The sequence below is a fragment of the Podarcis erhardii genome (assembly GCF_964252035.2).
Source record: "Podarcis erhardii genome assembly, chromosome: 2".
NCBI classification, from domain to species: Eukaryota; Metazoa; Chordata; class Lepidosauria; order Squamata; family Lacertidae; genus Podarcis; species Podarcis erhardii.
Window position 1 is genome coordinate 57,388,576 of NC_138498.1, and position 20,204 is coordinate 57,408,779.

General features: G+C 42.8%; 1 protein-coding gene across 4 annotated transcripts in view; it reads left to right on the plus strand.

Annotated features, from left to right (window-relative positions):
* Positions 1 to 20,204, plus strand: part of P4HA2 (prolyl 4-hydroxylase subunit alpha 2) — a 48,203-nt gene that overhangs the window by 23,451 nt on the left and 4,548 nt on the right. For 3 of the 4 annotated variants that reach the window (XM_081851073.1, XM_081851074.1, XM_081851072.1), the window contains 8 exons: positions 2,148 to 2,285; positions 5,009 to 5,248; positions 8,895 to 9,094; positions 9,946 to 10,122; positions 16,604 to 16,674; positions 17,019 to 17,118; positions 18,456 to 18,509; positions 19,394 to 19,459. In XM_081851073.1, coding sequence (XP_081707199.1) covers positions 2,148 to 2,285; positions 5,009 to 5,248; positions 8,895 to 9,094; positions 9,946 to 10,122; positions 16,604 to 16,674; positions 17,019 to 17,118; positions 18,456 to 18,509; positions 19,394 to 19,459 — 1,046 coding nt within the window. Of the gene's footprint in view, positions 1 to 2,147; positions 2,286 to 5,008; positions 5,249 to 8,894; positions 9,095 to 9,945; positions 10,123 to 16,603; positions 16,675 to 17,018; positions 17,119 to 18,455; positions 18,510 to 19,267; positions 19,328 to 19,393; positions 19,460 to 20,204 lie in introns of all 4 variants that reach the window. The other variant, XM_081851075.1, reaches the window with a different exon arrangement.

A 20,204-nucleotide genomic window follows, 5' to 3' on the forward strand; every position in this document is an offset into this window, starting at 1 on the left:
GGGAAGTTATCTGTAATACTATTTCGTTGTTCTTCTAGAACTGTCCCATGTACTAAAGCTTACCTATTTTGCAAGACAGCTTTTGGGACAAGGAAGACTTTGCTAACGCTTGACTATAAAGGAGGAAATGCTGTTTCTCAGAAATCAACCACATATGTTTTGTGCGTGCGTGCATGCACTCAGGCTAAAGGGGAAAGACTTTGAAACGTGCTCTTTTCAGCCAGGAGGTATAGCACATGTTGCAGCGGTTTTCCAAATAAAATCGAACTTCTGCAGCCTTCTGAGAGCGGCAGAAGATGGCTATCTTTATTAATGAAGGATTTGTGCAAAACTGATAATGGATGATGGTTGCTTCACAGTTGGTGCTTCGTGTTTCCTTTGTTTCTAAGATATTGGCCATATGTGACTGAGTACTGGGAGTGCAGCCAGGCCTATCTCACATCCTGCTGCAGAATGGCTTGTGCTTGAAGCTCTTTGCCTTCTATAGCTGACAGTGAAATCTGGCTCTGTACATTGTTTGCTGGATCACAGCTATTGGAACAGGGTGGGTGGTTTGGAACTGCCTTTTACAGCTAAGGAAAAAGCCAGTCATAAGCTTCTTTTCCTCCAGCTATTTCTGGTACCGGAGCCGTTGAAAAGGCTGTGCAGTTTGAGCTTACCCCACTATATCTTCTCTCAAACTCTTTTTGTTGTCAAATCTTCTCATAATTCAATTCGTCTACAGCAGACTTCTGCAACCTGGTACTCTCCAGATGTTTTGGTGAACTACAACTCGCATCATTCTTGGCTATTAGCCGTGATGACTAGACAGGCTGCTCTGAAACCATTCCTTTCGGGGAGCACTCATTGTTGGGAAAGCTTGTTGGTTTCTTTCTTTGGGTCACAATTTTTATCAGCTGTTTCCATTCCTGGAATTTTCTTGAAATGATGTCTACTAGCTTCTGGAGAACCATCACTTCTGATAGTCCTATAAGAGAAGGTGTGCTGTATGTATAAAGCCATGTTAATGAATACATCGCCCTTGCATTAGCTTGGTGGCCCTTAGCTGAATGTTGAACTTTTGTACTTGTTTTTATTTGAGGTGTTATTAGATCTGTAAACAGGAGATATAATTAGAATACACATTTAAGATGGATTCAGATGACCTGCATTTTTCCTTCCATGTGGGATCGGTTTGGCAGAGATGCATCATGGGAGCTATGTGTGATGGTTGGCAACCATGCTCTCAGCAAGTCACCGCTCCATTTCAGGTGCAAAAATGAAACCATAGTCTGGCCATCAGAGTTGAGCCTTGGACTCATGTGTCCTCTTCTCCCCACCTTTGTTTCTTCTTTCTTCATTCTCTGCATCATTTCTTGATTTGGGCAAGCCATGATTTCTCATTGCGTATATCCAGATTGGTCAAACAGCAGTTTGTGCAAATCACAGTTAGCCTTCAAACCAGAATTGGAAACTATAGCATGGTATGGTTTGTCTAAACCAGGTGGTGAGGTTGGGATTTGGAACATGTGAGGAAAAGCAGGAGGATCAATGTGCAAATCTGAGGCTTATTTCCAATAACCAATTCATGGTTTTGTTGCTACATCCGAGCTGAACCATTGGGTACTGGGAAAGCATGATAGCCATTGAGTGCATCATGTATTGGACCCCATTACTCTGGATGGGATGAGCCTGTATCACTCCAGATGTTGTTAGACTCCAGCTCCCCTCATTCCTGACCATTGACCATGCTGGCAGGAGTAGATGGAAGTTGGAGTCTTAAGAACAACTGAATGGATGCAGGCTCTCAATTCCTGCTGAACGTGGAACACTTCATTAGAAAGCTCTAAATATTCCTTCCCTGTTGCCTAAACCCACTTTTAATTGCTTGCTTATTCAGATTTCCCCCCTTAATATCTCTTGCTTGTTTAGTTCATGAATTTTTACCTTCATGCCAAATAGCAAAAGCTATGGTATATATATATATATTTATAGTTTTACAGAGCCCGATGAGAACATTGATAGTTCATGTTTAAATTTCATCTGTTGGAATCCCACAAGGGATTGTTGTAGATAGAATAAATGTTTCCAATTGCCAACCAATCTGGTATCACTTATATGCATCTGAGACCCATAGTGCTAACCATTTCCGTCTTTTTCAAATAAAGGTTTTATTGCAAATCTCACAATTCATCGTCAGTTCTTCCCAAATGAAGAAGATGAGACGGGAGCTGCCAAGGCATTAATGCGTTTGCAGGACACCTACAAGCTTGACCCGGAAACAATATCAAAAGGAGCATTTCCAGGTGATGGTCAGAAGCTACTTGTTGACTTCATTAAACACACTGATTCTTGTGTTTTAGTTTCTCAATATATATGTTCAATAACAGTTGAGTAAGCGGTGAAGCAAAGTTTTCTTCTATGGTGAGTTTCCTCTCAAACACAATTGCTGGTGGTGGTACCGTGCCAGTTTTTCTGCATTTCCAGACCTGTGGTCAGCCATGAAAGTCTTGTAATCTTCACCAGATTTTGGAAAAGCCTACTAAGCCATATCTAGAGCATCAACATGAAACCACAGAAACAAGCCTGGAGATTTATAATACTCTCGTCATAGTTTGTTGCAATTTGCTTATGTTTCCAACAAGAATACAGAATCTAAATTGTTGGCTGAATTCTTTTTGCAAATGCAGGCACTGCTTAAGTAAAGCTATTCTCCTTAAGACTAGTATGTTAGCTCAGTATTTCTGGACTAGAGGGCATTTTAAGGTCACCACGTAGGATTTTCAAGCAGAACAAGAACTTGGCAAACTGTATTAACACTCTGGTGATAATTGAGATTCTCATGCATTTGAACATTTTTTAAGCAAGAAAAGTAACTCACACAGGCTTCGTGTTGAGTATAAACATGTTTGGCTTTAAATCGCATTAACTCATTCTGGTTTCTCACATGGATCAGTTTATTTGGAAAGTAGTGACTATGAATGTCCGCAGGCAAATGTATATAAATATAGTTTCACCATCAAAGAATTATGCCCACAATCTGTTAATTCTCCAAATCAGGGCACTGAAGCTTAGAGTAGGGGTATGTTGTTCCATTTGTGGACAAAATCTAGATTCACAACAGTTCTGTGAGGTTCTCCAGGCTATTTGGATAATACTTTGCACTCAGTACTTGAACATACAGCCTGTGTTTGCACATCACATTAAGCCATAGTAATGTTTAACTGTTGTTCAAGTCTGAATGAGGAGTGTAGTTGTGCACACTGCTCAGAAGTCCCTGCTTCACTCCTTCCTTGCTCCTGGCCGTGTTGGGAGCAACAAACCACAGGTAGCTTTACTTGTTGTGTCATCCAAATCCATGTGCGCAGAAGTGGCTGGCTTCCATAGTGTGCCATCTCCGCCCTGGTTAGAAGCAGTGGCATTGCTGCTGGGAAAGCCAGCATTACAGTTCTACCTCGCCAGGCAAGCCACTTGGGCACATCCATACTTGTTTACTTTGTTTGAGTGAAACAAACAAAGCGTGAGTAGTGAAGAACAAACCTTCACTATCTCTCATGGTTTGGAGCAGGCTTCCTCCAGATGTTTTGAGACTACAATTCCCATCATCCCTGACCACTGGTCCTGCTAGCTAGGGATCATGGGAGTTGTAGGCCAAAAAATATCTGGAGGGCTGAGTTTGAGGAAGCCTGGTTTGGAGAGAAACAAACCACAAATGACATACCATGCCTAGGCTCTGAGCTGCAAAAAGGCAGCCCTCCCATTGAAGTTAAAAAGGGCCCGGTGGGTGGGTGGAAGCACTGGGCTCAGAGAAGGCATGTTTCAGGACACTCTTTGCGTTCTTCTGCTCATCCTGCATCTTTTTTAAAAGCAGAAGGGCTTTCATTGTAGTTTAAAGGATCTTTTGTGAAGGAGGAATTTGGGCTCTGAATGTTCTTCATGTTCCCTCTTCTCCACTGGTGGCAACAAGCACTGCATTATTAAAACACACCACTGCTTTTCATTTTCAAGTTATTTAATGTATGTCAGCCAAGAGTTAGAAAAAGGGAAAGAATGACGTCCTCTTCAATGGAGTGCTTGGTTCCTCACTTTCAGCAAAAAAGGAAATATGTTTCTTCAACCACCCCCACCCCAGTCCTTTCAACTGCAAGTGGCCTGCCTAGCAGCTTAAAGGATCCTAAAAATGAGGGGGGGGTGAGCTCAGAGGTTGTGTCCTGGATGGAATGTGCCCTCCTGGCTCCAGCCATCCCCCTTTAGGCCCCAGCTGGAAGGAAAGTAAGTGAGAGGCTGAAATCAAGTGAGTGGTCCAACTTCCAAGTCAGTTTTCTCTGGGTTTGCTTTTTCAATAGTCTGCAGTGTGCCAAGGCAGCATGAGACCAGTGAACATGCACAGACATTGATGGTTCTGTAGGTGTTGTGGGTAGGCAGGTGAGGTCATTTAAGAAATCCATTGTTTTCTTGGATTTTCATCATCATTTTATTAGTGTGCCGCTTTTCAGTAGTGCTCAACCATGCTCAAAACAGCTAACAACAAAGTCGGGAGTGTTTTGTGTAATAAAATATAGCAACATTTCAAGAACATAAGCATGATAAAATTGAAATACAAACGTTTATAGGGCAAACTCCTCCTGTTAATAAATATATAGGAAGATTAAATGATCCACTAATGGAATTGCAAACACAATGTTTCAAATAGCAGCAAAACAGTACAACATATCAAATGCAAGGCATCGCCCCCAGCTACAACCCCAAAGCTAGTCTGGACTAGGCCAGGTGGAAAGGAGCCAGAGAAGCTGAGACCAGGTTTTACAGGACTCAAAGCTGGATGGTCTCTAGGTGCCTTCAGCAGCAAGAGCAGCCTTTGGAGCTGAAGACCTGTACCTGACAGAGAAACAGGGACATCGGCTCAGTGTGTCCATTTGAAAACATGGGGGTGATAAATGGAATTCCAGATGGCTTTAGCCTTCAGGAAAGTTGTAAATGTGAGTAGAAGTCACTAGGTCTTACTTAACATTTGTGTCTCTCAATTCAGGAACAAAGTACAGATCAGTCCTGACAGTGGACGACTGCTTTAGCATGGGCAAAACAGCGTATAATGATGCGGATTATTACCACACCGTGCTCTGGATGCAGCAGGCCTTGAAAAAGCACGATGATGGTGAAGAGGCAGCCATCACGAAGGCGGAGATCCTGGATTATCTCAGCTATGGCGTCTTCCAACTTGGCGACATACAAAGGGCTATGGAGCTCACGAGGCGGTTGGTGTCTCTTGGTAAGAAGGACAAATCATGCATTCTTCTAGTGCGCTGGAAAGCTACCTGCACCTCAAGTGGAGAAGCCAAAGTAGGATAAAGCGCTGCTTTTTGTGATATGGTAAACATTTAGGACCAGGGCAGAGGAACTGCGTTCCAGCCTAAGGACTGCACTGCTTCCTGGAGACCCTTCCAGGGATCATGTGCCAGAGGTGGGCGTGGCCTAAATTGAAAGTGGGTGGGGCAGTGCTACATTCCAGCCTCACTACAGTCAGAGGTTTCTGTACACAGGAGACATCACATTTGAAGGGCACATTCTATACAGACAAAAGCAGTCAGAGAGGGCATGGAACCAGCTTTAATCCGGTAGACGTTTCCATAAATGGGAGGGAGGGAGAGACAACCAACCAACTTGCTTCATTGCATAGAGTCATCCTGCTTTCTGTGTTGAAATCCTGCCAAGATTTTCACTTCTTTCCTGATGCCTCACCACTGTGTGCCAGGGAGGGGGAACCTGTGACTGGACTACCAGCTCCCATCATGCCTGACCAATGATGGGAGGTGGAGTTCAACAACTTCTGGAGGGCAGGTATTTCTCATCCCTATGATATGCCTAGACAATGGTACCTTGGTTTTCGAGCGTCTCAGAAGCCGAACATTTTGGTTTTTGAACGCTGAAAACCCGGAAGTAATTGCTTCCATTTTCGAACACGCCTCGGAAGTCAAAAGGCTTCCGCTGCGTGCTTTTCTCCATTGACTTTGCTGACCGCACCTTTGTGCCTCAGTTGTTGAACGGTTTTCCAGGACAGATTATATTTGACAACTGAGGTACCACTGTACTTGGAATGAAGTCCTGTTGAATTTAGCATGCTGTACTATAGGATTGGGTATTTTCTGCCAAGTGAAAAGTCTTTTGTTCCCATAGAGTAGAATCTGTCTCCTCGGGTACATAAACACTTAGACTAACTATTCAACTTAGCTCACAATAGTTCAACTTCTATTTCCTTATGCTTCACAAGGCCAGGCGTTGAAAGTTAAGTTACTGGACCTGAAATGGCTCCTTTCCCCTAAGCTTCCTCTCCTATATGCTCTGTACCCCATCCCTTTCCTGGTATTTCATGCATTTTGCATGCCATTTGCTAGTTGCTGGCTGTTACAGCTTCACTCTAAATGTGTGATTAAATGATCCTTGACTTACTTTAAACTTTTAAAAACCCTCTGAGGTGTCATGTTGTATCAAATGTTAATGTTTTACACTGAATATAAAATGGAAAAGCAATACCATTGCCTGCAGCAGGATTTCTGAATTGTCTAGAGAGCATAATTCATCAACATCACCACACATTTGGACAGATTTGTTAAATTCCTTTCAGAAACATATGGTGGTGTTGGCAAACTAGCAGACGTAGAAGGTTTCTGAGTCACTCCTTTGCCTCGTGACATCTGGCATCAGTCAGTCACTTGGATTAAAGTTCAGTTTATCTAACCTGGAACAATAATCCAATCTATTTCTCTCAGAAATCCCTTAAACTGGGGTAGCCAACATGGTGCCCTCAATATGTTGTTGGACCACAGTTCCCTCCACACCTGACCACTGGCCATACTGGCTGGAACTGATGGGAATTGGAGTCCAGCAACTTCTGGAGGAACCACATTAGGTATTCCTCCACTTACGCCAACAATGAAAACTTGAACATTGTTCTGGATTTTTTTTTAGCAGGCAAAATTTTGATAGCCATTGCGGGATGGGGCGGGGGGAGAGCAGTGATAGGTGGGAAAGCAGGGAGACCAACAGTAGAGGGAGCCAGAGCCAATGACAGGCAGATCCAACTAACTCTGTACCCACCCTTTCCTCTGCTGAATTCTAACAGGGCAGCACAGGCAGAGGAGGAGGCTGACAGATTATGTCACCCCCCCGGACTGGTTGTAAGAAGGCAGGCAGGTGGGGGCTGGCAGTGCTTCATTTGACATAATGGACCAGCCTTCACTTGTGATTCCTATAGGAATGATGACATGCTGGTGTTAAATTTGGCATTGAAGTAGGGGAGATAATGTTGAAATGCTGATTTAGGCACATTCCTTTTAATCGTCTACTCTGTTGTAGGGCTGGTGAGAAGCAATGTGTAACAGTTCAAGATGGAAATTTCAGTAACATCATTTAGCTTCAATTTCATGGCAGTCTCCTATGTTTCTACCTCAGCTCACAAAGAGTGTTTGGGGGCATGGCTAACAGCTTGGGGCCCCATTAGCTAAAGTGCTGCTTCAGGTTAAGAACAGTTTCAGGTTAAGAACGGACCTCCGGAACAAATTAAGTACGTAACCAGAGGTACATCTGGAGTAAACATGCTATTAATGATCTAGGGAAATACTAGGCTTTTTTACAACCTGAAAATGCTTTTATTTTGTTTATTTTGACTCTGAGTGAGGCAAAAGCTTAGCTGCCTTGGCTGGTTGCTTAGGCATCAGCAACTAATACTGGAAAAGATCACTGAACAACAGAAGGAATGCTCACACCCATGTTCTCGCTGCTTCTGTATGCACAGGAAATTTAAAGCAAGATATTTGCAATGTCCCCCAGTGCGGGCACCCTTACAAACCCATGTGCTTGCAGTGAAGAATGGCACATGCATGCTTTGCTTTGTATCTCTGGTTCTGTAAGGGATGAAGATGTGTGTGGATTGAGGGGTTGATTTTGTTTTAAATGACAGCAAGGATTCTTTTTCTGGCTAATGGTGCAAAACAAATAGTGAGTGATATGGCTAAGTCAACCATCCATGAGTGGCAAAATACAGTTTTTGTTGTGGCAGCCTTTTTATTTTTAAGCACTGATTCTCCCATCCCACAAAGCTATTGCAACCTCTCCAAGAGAAAAAGTTAAACCCAGAAAGCAGATTTTGAGTCGGGGAGAATGAATGACTTCTTGTCATTTCAGCTCCCTGCCCTAGTCTGTTCTGAAGTTTTTTCTGCAAGTGATCTCTAAAATATCCTGAACCTTAGAGTCAATCTTTGTATTGCTCTCCAGCATACGCATACTAGAAAGAGAGGTTTACCTCATTTTGGAGGCAGTGCAAAGAATTTCTCATTCCATTACTTGACTGGCATGTGCTGTTGGGTAGATCATCATGAAAATAGATGCTTCCTTTATTATACAGCTTGTGCTCCTTTTAAAGGCAACGAGATGCTATATGTCAGGGGTAGATAATGTTGTGTATTCCAGGTTGCATTGAACTATAGCTCCCATCAGCCTAGCCAGCATGGCCAATGGTGGTGGATAATGGAGTCCAATAACACCTAGAGGGCACCATGTTTGCTCCTTCTGCCATATGTGGTACAGCAGGAATAGTATTCTTTATCAAACTGAAAGAGTCAGTTGAACTGCTTCTACCCTTGGTGTGCTTTTTTACTTTTAACCAGAATCAAGATCTTAACTTTAATTGACTCCAGAGAGCTCGGTTTCCGTGGTTTTATTTTTCAAGTAGTGTTGGGAGGAGGGGAGAGTACACTTGACTGCACAAAATAATTGGTGTAATGTTGTAGGCTTGAGGTCCTCCTTTGATCAGATTCCTCAGATAGTATCACTTTATCTGTCTCCTCTCTCTCTCATTCTCTCTCTCTCTCTCTCTCTCTCTCTCTCTCTCTCTCTCTCGCCTTTCTTTCCCAACCAAGATCCCAGTCACGAAAGGGCAGGCAGCAACATGCGGTACTTTGAGAGGCTGCTGGAGAAAGAAAAAGAAGCCAAGGCAATCAATGAGACCTCAGATACGATAGAGCCAACAACGCACAGTGGGATATATGAAAGGCCCCAGGACTACCTGCCAGAGCGTGAAATCTATGAGGCTCTTTGCAGAGGAGAAGGTGTGAAAATGGTGAGAGAAAGACCATTCCAAAGGCAGATTTAACCTATCGTGCTGCAGTAAATATTCTGGGAATGCATCCCCCAAACAAACTGACACTACCCTTTGGCTTCTGAAAAAGTCCACAGGGAACTTCAGGATTGCAGAATATTTTAGTTTAAACATTAAGTCATTTTTAATGAAAACAAACAAAAACAAAAGCAAAACAATCTTTCTGAGTCAAAATTTCGAACCCAGAATCAGACTGGAAATCACAAAATTGCTATTTCTGAACAGGTGTCATCTGTATCCCCCAAACCAGTATGATCCTTTGAATCATATCTGACAATTTATTCATAACCATAATCTCAAACCCCTTTAAAGCCAGCTTTTCTGCTGCTGTTCGTATCAGTGGAGACCCCAGTTGTAAGCTAAGACCTTTTTTTTTTTCAGAAGCAACAGTTTAACTTGTGAGAAATGATTAAGAAGAGCTGTTGAAGTATCATGTTGCTATATTTGATTCTTGGGGACATAACTACCAAACATGGTATATAGAATAATAAGAGTTGGAGGGTCCCTTTGTGGGTCATCTTCTCAACATCCTGCTTAGTGCAGGATATTTAGAGGTACGGTATCCCCAGTCAGGGAGATCCCACCACACTCCTTGGTCATTAGTTGAATTGTCAAGCTGTTCTTGAAGCTCCCCTTGAAACCTTTCTCAGATGAGCACTCTTGAATATGGTTTCCCAACAAATTATAAATGCATAACTGCTCAATTAATATTGGACATAACACTGAAGTCTATTTATATGTAGAGATTAATTAACCTTGACTGAATCTAAACTCAACATTCAAATAGTACATTTATCTGAATTTATTCATAGACACCTCGAAGACAGAAGAGGTTGTTCTGTAGGTACCACAATGGGAACCAAAATCCCCACCTCCTTATAGCACCTTTTAAAGAAGAAGATGAATGGGACAGCCCTCACATTGTCAGGTACTATGACGTGTTATCTGATGAAGAAATAGAGAAGATTAAGGAGCTGGCTAAACCAAAAGTAAGTGTTTCAAGTCTTTGTCAGTCTTTCACTGGGCTAATGTGATATTTTGATTGAAATAGTGAGCTTGGGTGACTTAGAGATGTCAAGAGCCCATTGTCCTAGTTCCAAGAGTGTGATTTACTGTGATGAAGCAAAGTTCGTCCCAGCTACATGAGGAGTGGTTGTAACAAGTTACAGGATAATCACATCTTACACACATTTATCTTGAGCAGTTTCAGCCATGTGTGTTTGGAGGTGAGCTGGCTGAAATTGCACAAGTTAAATCCAAGCAAGACAGAGAGCTTAAAAGCTCTTTAGGCACTGAGTCTGTTTGGAGTTTGCAGGCACATAAGGAGGTCCACCTTTGTTGGGGGACAAGGCCCGCTCACCGCACTGGTTCTGGGAGTACTAGGGATTCTTTTGCTCTCTTTCCTTCCTCCGCTATCTGCAAGGTGTCTCCAAAGGGTTTGGGTTATGCAATTTTCACGTACATGTGGTGACCATTTTGCATGAGGGTTCTGTTCCTGGCCCCCACACATGTCAGCGGGCCATGCATAAGTGCGCCCCACCCCATTCTGCCTTCATTTTGCCCTTTTCTGGCTCCAAAAGGATTCAATTGACTGTGCATCAATTGGGCATGCCTAAAATGGTTGCCACCTGTATATGCAGAATCCCCACCATGTAGGATGCAATCGTATTGTAGTTGCAATATGCCATAGACAAATCAAACCACTTCATTGGAGCTCTATTGTGGAATAGGGAGCATCTTTCCTTGACCCATCAGCGGAATCATTTCTAAGTGTATTTTTTGTTCCAGGCACAAACTTCTCCTTACTATTTTCTTCTCCTTTACTTTTTATAGCTGTCTATAGTTCATTCTTGGCTCCAAACTATGTCTGAATGACACAGACAGCACAAGTTAAGGAGATTTTAGGCCATAGTTAGTAGGCTTGGGTGCTAATATTTTATTCCTTTAGTCATTAAAACACACAGTACAAGATTTGTGGCAGCGCTAGACCAGTGATGTTGACTTGAATGTTTTATTCATTATAATTTGTGCTGCCTGGCACAAAACTGAAATGAGAAATATTTCTATTGGACCACTTGATAATGACCTTTTTCAGTCTCTGACCCCTTTTCTTCCTTTCCCAACCATTTTTTTATAACTGTTGCAGCCACATTGTTTTTTATGTTGTTTATTGAGCTCCCTTGCGGATAGTTTCAAAGCCATTCTAATAAGAAGTGAAAACTGAATTGATAGAACATATGAAGCTGCCTTCTATTTGCCTGGCTTGGGCATAACACTGAAGTCATCCTCATGGCCTAACGCTTCTTCAAGGCATACCCTCACGGCCTACCCCTGTCCCAAGGAAGATGCCACTTCCATTTTCAGTGCTATGTCCAAACCCTAAATAGGTTAATATTAATTCTGGTTTAAAGCCAACCCTAAACTTTAAGGAAACAAGCCAACTTCATACACTATGGTTTGAAGTTGACTTGTTTCAATAAACCATCATATTTTTGTTTATGTACACTCTGCTCTGGCCTCTCACATAAGAACATAATGATGAATTTTGGTTAGGTTTTTTTAATGGAAGTGAAAACTTCCAGTCTCATCCTTACAGCCATGCCAGAGAAAGAGAGGAAAAGAGAGAGTGCCCGAGACTCACTGACTTCATGTTAAACCATACTTTAGCAAAATAATCTAAGAAAACCGTTGAGTGAGACGATTGCCCTGTCTAGCTTGGTATTGTCTACTTTGACTGAGACACACTGCAGAGTTTCTTTCAGATGTCTTTCATATCACCCGTTAACCTGAAATCCGTTTCACTTAAGATAGCAGGAATTGAACCCTATGATCCTAGGTTCTCTTTCATTGAAGCATGTTCTCTTCCAAGAGCTATGGCCCTTCATATGAATTTTTTAAAAAATAGCTTTTTCATAATGTGGCATTCTACAAGACTCTGGTACTGAAATTATAATTGCATTTATTGCTCATGCAGCTGTAACAGAAAAGAAAGTCGGTAGCACAGGGTCAGTATAACTTTTCTACCTTTATTGCTAAATGAATGTAACCCCCTGGAGATGGAATAAGAAACAGATACCTTCTGGAGAGCATGAATTTTTTTTGAGATGCTTTTAAAGTAATAACTCTTTGTTCATCAGCCAGTTTGCCTTGGCTGAAATTCTTCTATCTGCCTCACGGCTTTCACCTCTGTAAACTCTGGGGTGTTTTCCTGATGGTTCATCATTACCTCATACTTAGAAAACAGCAACTTAGCCTAGCTTTGAATAAACCCAAATAGTTGAAAAGCAGCAGGCATGTTTTCTATGTATGTTGTTTAAAAAAAATCATTCCCAGGTGTATTTCTAGGTGCATTTGGAAGCACAACACTTTTCCAGAATAACAGTCTTTGGCATGATATTTGAGTTGATTTAGTAGTTTAAATTTTTGTATTCTGCTTTACCAAAAACGAATGTCGAGCTCAAAGTGGCCTACAATAATCACAATAGTATTAAAGAACAACAAACATTGCAATCACTATACTGTCAAAGACAATAGCATATAAAGCAAACAACAACAAATTCATCAAAACAATTAGTGCAGTTCAATAAAGTCACAGTAACTCCGTATTGCCAAGATACTTCCTAATCACATGGAATTTTACTTGTGAAGTTAGCTTTACAGTGGTGCCCCGCAAGACAAACGCCTCGCAAGACGGAAAACCTGCTAGACGAAAGGGTTTTCCGTTTTGGAGGCGCTTCGCAAAACAAATTTCCCTATGGGCTTGCTTCGCAAGACGAAAATGTCTTGCGAGTTCCTGCGGGTTTTTTTCCCTTCCCCCCCTTTTTCTAAGCCGCTAAGCCGCTTATCAGCTGATCCGCTAAGCTGCTAAAAGCCGCAAAGCCGCTAATAGCGCTAATCCGCTAAGCCGTCAATGGGCTTGCTTCGCAAGACGAAAAAACCGCTAGACGAAGAGACTCGCGGAATGGATTAATTTCGTCTTGCGAGGCACCACTGTAGTTTTTAAATGAAGGCACATCTAGTTTTGAGAAAGGTTTATTTTTCAGAATCAGCAGGTTGTTTGAAATTGAAAGGTTTACAGGTCTTAAAAAATGCACAGCTTCTTCATACTTTGCTTTGATGTATTTAGGCAATCAATTGAGATGCACTCTGATCACATTACTTCTGGACTGTACAAAGTGTTTTACTTTGAAACCATGGTGATTTCAGCCTGTGGGGAAAAGACTAAAGGAATTGGATATTTTTGCTTAAAATAAAGTTGTTTTACTGTAGTACAAGTGAGCTAAAAATGAAGATTTATAGTGGAACAAATCTTTTGGTGTTAATGTTAATTGCATCATCTCTGCAAAACATTTATCAAATGCAGATGTGATTGGGTTAGGAAATTTTATTTCTCATCTAGCTCTTGTACTCATTGGATAACCATTTGTTGTACAATACGGCAGAGTGTAGAGAAGTGTTTACTGCAGAGGCAACAGTCTACCATCAACTGAAAGGAATGCCAGTGCCTATTGTGATATTGCTGAAGTTCAATATGTAATTGCCGAGTTCATAATAATGTTCATAGACTACACAATTCTCCAATGCTTAGGATCTGCAAATGGTTCCCAGTGGTTACTGAGGCCTTTGGTGGCTTCTGCTTAGCTCTGTTTGTGGTAAAATTAGCATCCACCGTTTGGATAAAGACAATGACATTTTAATATAAGAAGGTGTAATTGAATTTACAGGTCAATGCAGAACTCGAGGGGGAAAGTAAACATTTTCTGCAACAGTAATCCAGTGGTATGTGTGACCGCTGACTTGATTCCAAATTTTGCTGAGGAGCTATATCACATCACTAGTAAATATTAGGATGTAGGCTGTATATTTTCTTTTCTTGCTTGTTTATGGCAACTGAAGCATTCAGATAGGAACCGTATGGCAAGGATAAGACAATTGCAGGCATAAATATGGAGCTCAGAATTTTAATCACTGTAAGCAAAACTTCATTGTACAATTAAAGTTCAACAGATAAAATTTCTGGCCATAATTTGTGGAGCAAGAGCCTGCAACAGAATAGCAGATGAGTCAGAATTCTGGCACTTTGTTGTGCCAAAAACTGCATGCCGAGACAGGAAAATTAATAGGCGGATTTCAGAGCATATGAGAGAATCTGGAGGAAAACATTATCAAACACTGAAGGGGGGGGGGGAATGATAAGGTGGAAAACAGCTATTGCTGTGTAGATTGTAATGGACACAGTAAATCTTAGCCTAAGTTTGATTTAAATAAATGTGGCAGCATCATAACTGCTGAACAGAAACAAGTTTTACTGGAGGGTCACTTTGAGGAATGATGGAGGCTAGTGGGCCAGGGCCCCTCACCATTGCCCAAAATGGATTGCTGGCCAGTTCCATCTTCATAAACACCATTCCCTCCACTTATTTCTCTTGTTTCTGGGTTAGCAACTGAGGGCCCCATGCTAGCCTTCAAAGCCCAGTTCTGGCTCAGGCTGCTGTTCCGTATTAGAATTTGCTGCCTTTCAGAGCAATTATGTGCCAAATCTTTGTACAATCTCTGTTTTTCCCAGTTAAGTCCTTTGTGTTGATATATTAGAAATACTAGGAATCCTCTCCCTTTTTTTTGAGGATAATTAACCCTCCTCAGCTTCACTGAGCTACACTAGTCTTGCGAATGCATTTAATATTTCTTGTCGTATGCAGTTTTAACTGTTCAGGCGGCATCTGTTAATGAGAAACAAATAGCACAAATATGAATACAATACAAATATGAACAAGGCCCTGTTATTGAGTCACCAGCTGCTGAGGTATGACCTCTGGAAGGTTTCCCAGAAGGGGACATGATCCTTGGGTTGAAAAAAGGTTCCCCACCCCTGATCTAAAACTAAAGATGCTTCCAACTCTAGCAGCACTCCAGAAGCATCTTTTAAGTGCATTCGCCTCAAAGAAGAAGCCATTCCTATCACAGGCGTTTGGTGCAGTGATGCTTGGTCAGGTGCTGTGACTGTGCCCCCCATCCTGGTTTTACTGGTCTGTTTCAGTCAGTAGCAGTTGGCACCAGGACTGGTACAGACCTATTGGCAGATATAATGTGTGTTCATTCATTGTGTCTGGCACTTCCATTAGAGCAGCCTTCCCCAATCTGAAATCCAGAGGTTTGGGACAGCAACTCCATGCTAGTTGGAGCTGAGGGGTGTTTCAGTACAAAACATCGGAAGGGTTGGTTATGGCGGTGTCAGAGTCACCCGTGGTCCCAGCTCACAAGAGACCAAAGTCCAGTCCGGCTTATGTACAAAAGTTTTTATTGAAGAACATTCTTAGCTTCACAGCCTAGCTCCGTGACTCTACGTCTGTTACGCTTAGACCGCTGAAGTCCCCTCTGAGTCAGTCCCGCCTCTACACCAGTTTAAGAGGCTTGTACTGGTCCACCTCTTCCTCTCTTTCCTTTTCCGCAGGGTCTTTCTGCCCCCCTGTGTTCTCTCCCTTCGGGACTCCCCAGAGGCTGAATCCTCTGGCGCCTCCTCCCCCCTCCTTCGGGCTTTGGGACCAGGCTCCTCCCCAGGACTCTCTTCATTTCCGCGCGCCTCCCATTTTAAACTTGGCGCGCGTACGTTGCTCCTGACCTTCCCTTCGACAGTTACACTGCCCTCGATACTACTTTCCTCCCCTTCCGGCAGGACGTTTTGCCCTGATCTCCTTCCCCTCTCTGCTTCCTGTTCTGCTCCTTCTGACACACTGGTCACTCCACCCCCCTCACTCCGTTCCAGTGGAGCAGCCGGTCCCGATCTCCAACTCCCACTGGGGGTTCCCCCTTCGTTTCCCTGCTCCTGACTGCTTCCCCCTCTAGCTCCCCTTGGCTTGACCAGAGGGGCTCCCTTTTGGGAGTCCTCCGATTCACTGGACGGACTCATGGACAATCTTGGGTCATTGTCATCCTCTTCCTCGTCACTCTGGAATCCTTCCCCCTCACTCTCTGTCTCCTCCCTCATCTGCGCCTCTCTCCCTGAACCCCTGACAGGCGGCTTCTCTGTAATCAGCCCTTACCCAACCCTGCCCGTAAACAAAAAGATGGAACCCTTTCCTCTTACACAGTCACTTTCTGTTTGTTTCTGCGTTGCATTGACTAATGCAAGATGTAATCTTCAAGCGTTTATCACAGCTGAAGGTTGGAGGCTCTTGTTTTGTTCTCCGAAACCTGTTTCTTAGACAGTATGGTTTATATAAATCTTCTGATGGAGCTTATAATTCATATGAGATAAATTTATCATTGCCAGTAATGCAATATATCATCTTTCTCAGTATACATGATAAAATCATCTACCCATAACATTTTTACACAGAGTTTTATCCGATGCAGAAATGGGAAGGCTGTGAATGAAGGACAGGAGGTGCAACTTGTATTAATTTTGTCAGTAATTTTTGTGTGTATGTGTGCTGCTGAAGTTATTAAACCTTGCCTTTCTTTTGATAACAGTTGGCAAGAGCTACCGTACGTGACCCCAAGACGGGCGTATTAACTGTGGCAAACTACCGGGTGTCTAAAAGGTAAGCTGTTCGAGGATCATTATCATTCTCATTGCTGTAGGAGTCATTTCCAAGTACTGTTGATGAAAGGTGAAACTTTGAGAAGTTGGGGGTTTTATTTTTTTAAAACTGAACACATACTGAGCATTCACAGAAGCAATTTGTCAACTTCTCTTGAAAGATTAGCAATAGGATAAAGATAGGAATGGGGAACATCTCCTGGTGTTGTTGGGTTCCAGCTTCCACCAACCCCAGCCAGAATAGCAAAAAATGCAGGGAGCTGCGGATTGGGGGGGAATATACTTCGTTTTACAGTGATTGGAGAGAACTGTCTAATTTCTCTGTGAAATCTTCTTCTCTGCAAGTTCATGGCTGGAGGAAAATGATGGTCTTGTTATTGCCAAAGTGAATCATCGAATGGAGCAGATCACAGGATTAACAGTGAAAACAGCTGAATTATTGCAGGTAAATACAAAAGCACACTGCCAGTTATTCTTCCATAGGCATGGGAAACAATCAGTACCGCAATCTCCATGCTGCAATTTATGAAGCAGAGGCATTTGTTAACTCTGTGGGGCCATAACTTACAGAAACGGAATCAAAAAAGGAGGCGAGGGAAGGGAAAGATAATATTATATTCATTCCACAAGCCTCCTGCTGGGCAGGTCGTAGCCAGGAGGTCACCAAACTTTGGGGAGCTATGGGCCCATTTGCAATTTGGAGAAAGTGTTGTGGGACCCACACGTGCCCTGCAACCAAGCACACACTGCAGCCTAGTCTACCGGCTGCAACAGAATGCTTCTTTCAAGGCTTAATTTCACAGGTGGAAAGGGATGCCAGGGATGTCTCTGAATGCACATGTCCACCCAGGAGTGCTGCATCAGCAACCCCCCACAGCAGCCTGACATATAAATTACCGCTTTTGATTATGGCCCTTATCTGAATCAGTAGAGATTTTAAGCGCTGAGATGTTTCCATATTGGTTTGGTTCATCTCAGTTCAGTGTGTTGGAGTACCAGATACAGTGGTACCTCAGGTTACATACGCTTCAGGTTACATACGCTTCAGGTTGCAGACTCCGCTAACCCAGAAATAATGCTTCAGGTTAAGAACTTTGCTTCAGAAGGCCCCATTAGCTAAAGTGGTGCCTCGGGTTAAGAACAGTTTCAGGTTAAGAACGGACCTCCGGAATGAATTAAGTACTTAACCTGAGGTACCACTGTACTAGGGAATGCTGTAGCTTCTGGCAGATAGAGCAGGCTGAAGAGCTGAGGTTATGGATTCATGGGGCAGAGTGTGCCAATGGGAACTGTGAATGCAGAAGTGGATGGAGACCATGTCTCCTCCAGCTGCTATTTTTTGAACTCCATCCAGGACAAAATTGTGGAATTCAGTCATGAGCAAGCCAGTTTCACTTCATAATCCTTTCTCCCTCTTAACATCCTACATCTCCAACTAACTGTCTGATATTTCCATTATGCCAGCATTATCATCTGAGACTCTTGAGTCTCAGTAAGCTTGAAATCAGTAAGCTTAAATTACGTGGAAGTCCATTGGTTTCAATGAGTCTGCTCAATGAGAATGACTTAATCAATCATTGCTCTATATATCCAAGACTGAACTGCTCCCTGGAGGAAATTTTGAGGGTGTGCGCTGGGGGCTGCAAAGGAAAGGAGAGGAGGGACAAGTTTGTTATGCAAGTGGATACAACTGATCACCTAGGTTTCTTCTTTTAACCTACAGAAGAAATCTTTTATTTCTATTTAATTACCTTTTCTTTTGTCATTTCCCTCCTACCTTAGGTTGCTAATTACGGTATGGGAGGACAGTATGAACCACACTTCGACTTCTCACGGGTAAGATTTCAATTTCAAAGATGTTCTGTGTTCCTGCTAAGCATACATAATTTTTAAGGATCAAACTAGAGATAAGAGAGATTCCTAATGAGATCTGACATATTTTTATACATTCAGGAGCAGCCATGCGGGCATGGCTGATTTTGGATCAGGGTTACAAGCGCTGCTCATTCTCTCTCCAGCCAGTAGTACACAGCCACATGCGCACACTCACACAACCCTCTCTAGTCTCCATCACAGGTCTGTTGGCTCGGCCACAGGTTTCTCTGCAGTTCAATTTATTTCCACATTTTGGAAACGTTGTGATCCAGCTACCTGTGATCTTAGGAATAAAGCACAGCCAATTGCAGTGATGTCATAAGATATCACTTACCTGTATAGTGTCATGGATGTCAGCCATAAATTTACCATACATGCTGATTGGGCAGCTAAAGAATTCTCTCACACCTTCCCAGCATGCATGGTGCCTGTGTGGAATAAACCTTGTTTGATCACAGGATGAAACACTAAACTTTGGCTTGGTGTAGTTGCTATATTGGCCTTGTATGCTATGCCACATTAATAAATAAGCTAGCCAACTATTTAGCCTGGGATTCTAAAGGCTGCAGTTCAGTGCACAATTGCCTTAGGATAACTCCCATTGGACAACTTCCTCTCAAACACTATAGATGCACATAGGATCAGGGCTGCACTCCCCACTTTCCAAAGCTACAAACAGGGAACCTTGGAAGTTGGGTTAAAGTTCTTGTTTGTTTCAGCGACCCTTTGACAACACACTCAAATCGGATGGAAATAGGCTAGCGACGTTTCTTAACTATGTAAGTACCTCTGTGTCCTTCTATGCGTGCTTGAAGTTTGCAGTTCACTTTCATTTAATTTTATAGAAAGAGGAACCTGATGTTTTCAAGCATTTAGGGACTGGGAATCGCGTGGCCACTTTTTTAAGCTATGTAAGTATGACCAATCCTGTATATGTGGAGTGAGACCTCTTTGTCATGCCACTGGCATAAATACAACTTACTGCATGAAATGTAGTTATTTACTAAGCTGTAGACCAGGGGTGGCTAAACCTTCTTGCAGCCCGAGAACCACCTTCTCCCTGTGTCAGCCCTGCAGCAATAGCATTGTATGTAGCCAAAGTGGGCTTAGCAGGTCCACATGCTCACATACCAGACAGATCCAGGTCACACTTCCATGCCTCTGTTCTATTAGTTTCTGTTTGTTGCCACTGTGCAGTGCTTTGGAGTCACAAGACTCTGTTTACATTCCAGAGATTCCATACTGTTGGAAGTCTCATGGAAGACAGGAGACGGATGTAACGTTACTGGTTTCCTCTTCCTTTGTTTTTCAGTTGCTCTCTGCTCTCACAGAGAGAGGATGTTTCTTTTCTGTCTGCGTAATTAGAAATAAAACTCTTTAGCCATGTAGCTCATACTATCTCGGCTCCTTCCCTGTGCTGGATACTCTGCGTAATGGGAACGTGCTTGGAGCCTCATCAAAGGCTCAGGTCGTTAATTATCGTCGGAGTGCGATTCCAGAAGAATCGCTTGGTCGAACGCAAGTCTGACATGTTCTACATGACATGCACAACCAACCCATGTAGTTCATGGGGGTTTTTTTTAGGAGAAAAGAGCACTGGGTGCCTACCTGTCTCACTATGAGAAGGTCTGCTCTGACCCTGGTGATTCAAGAATA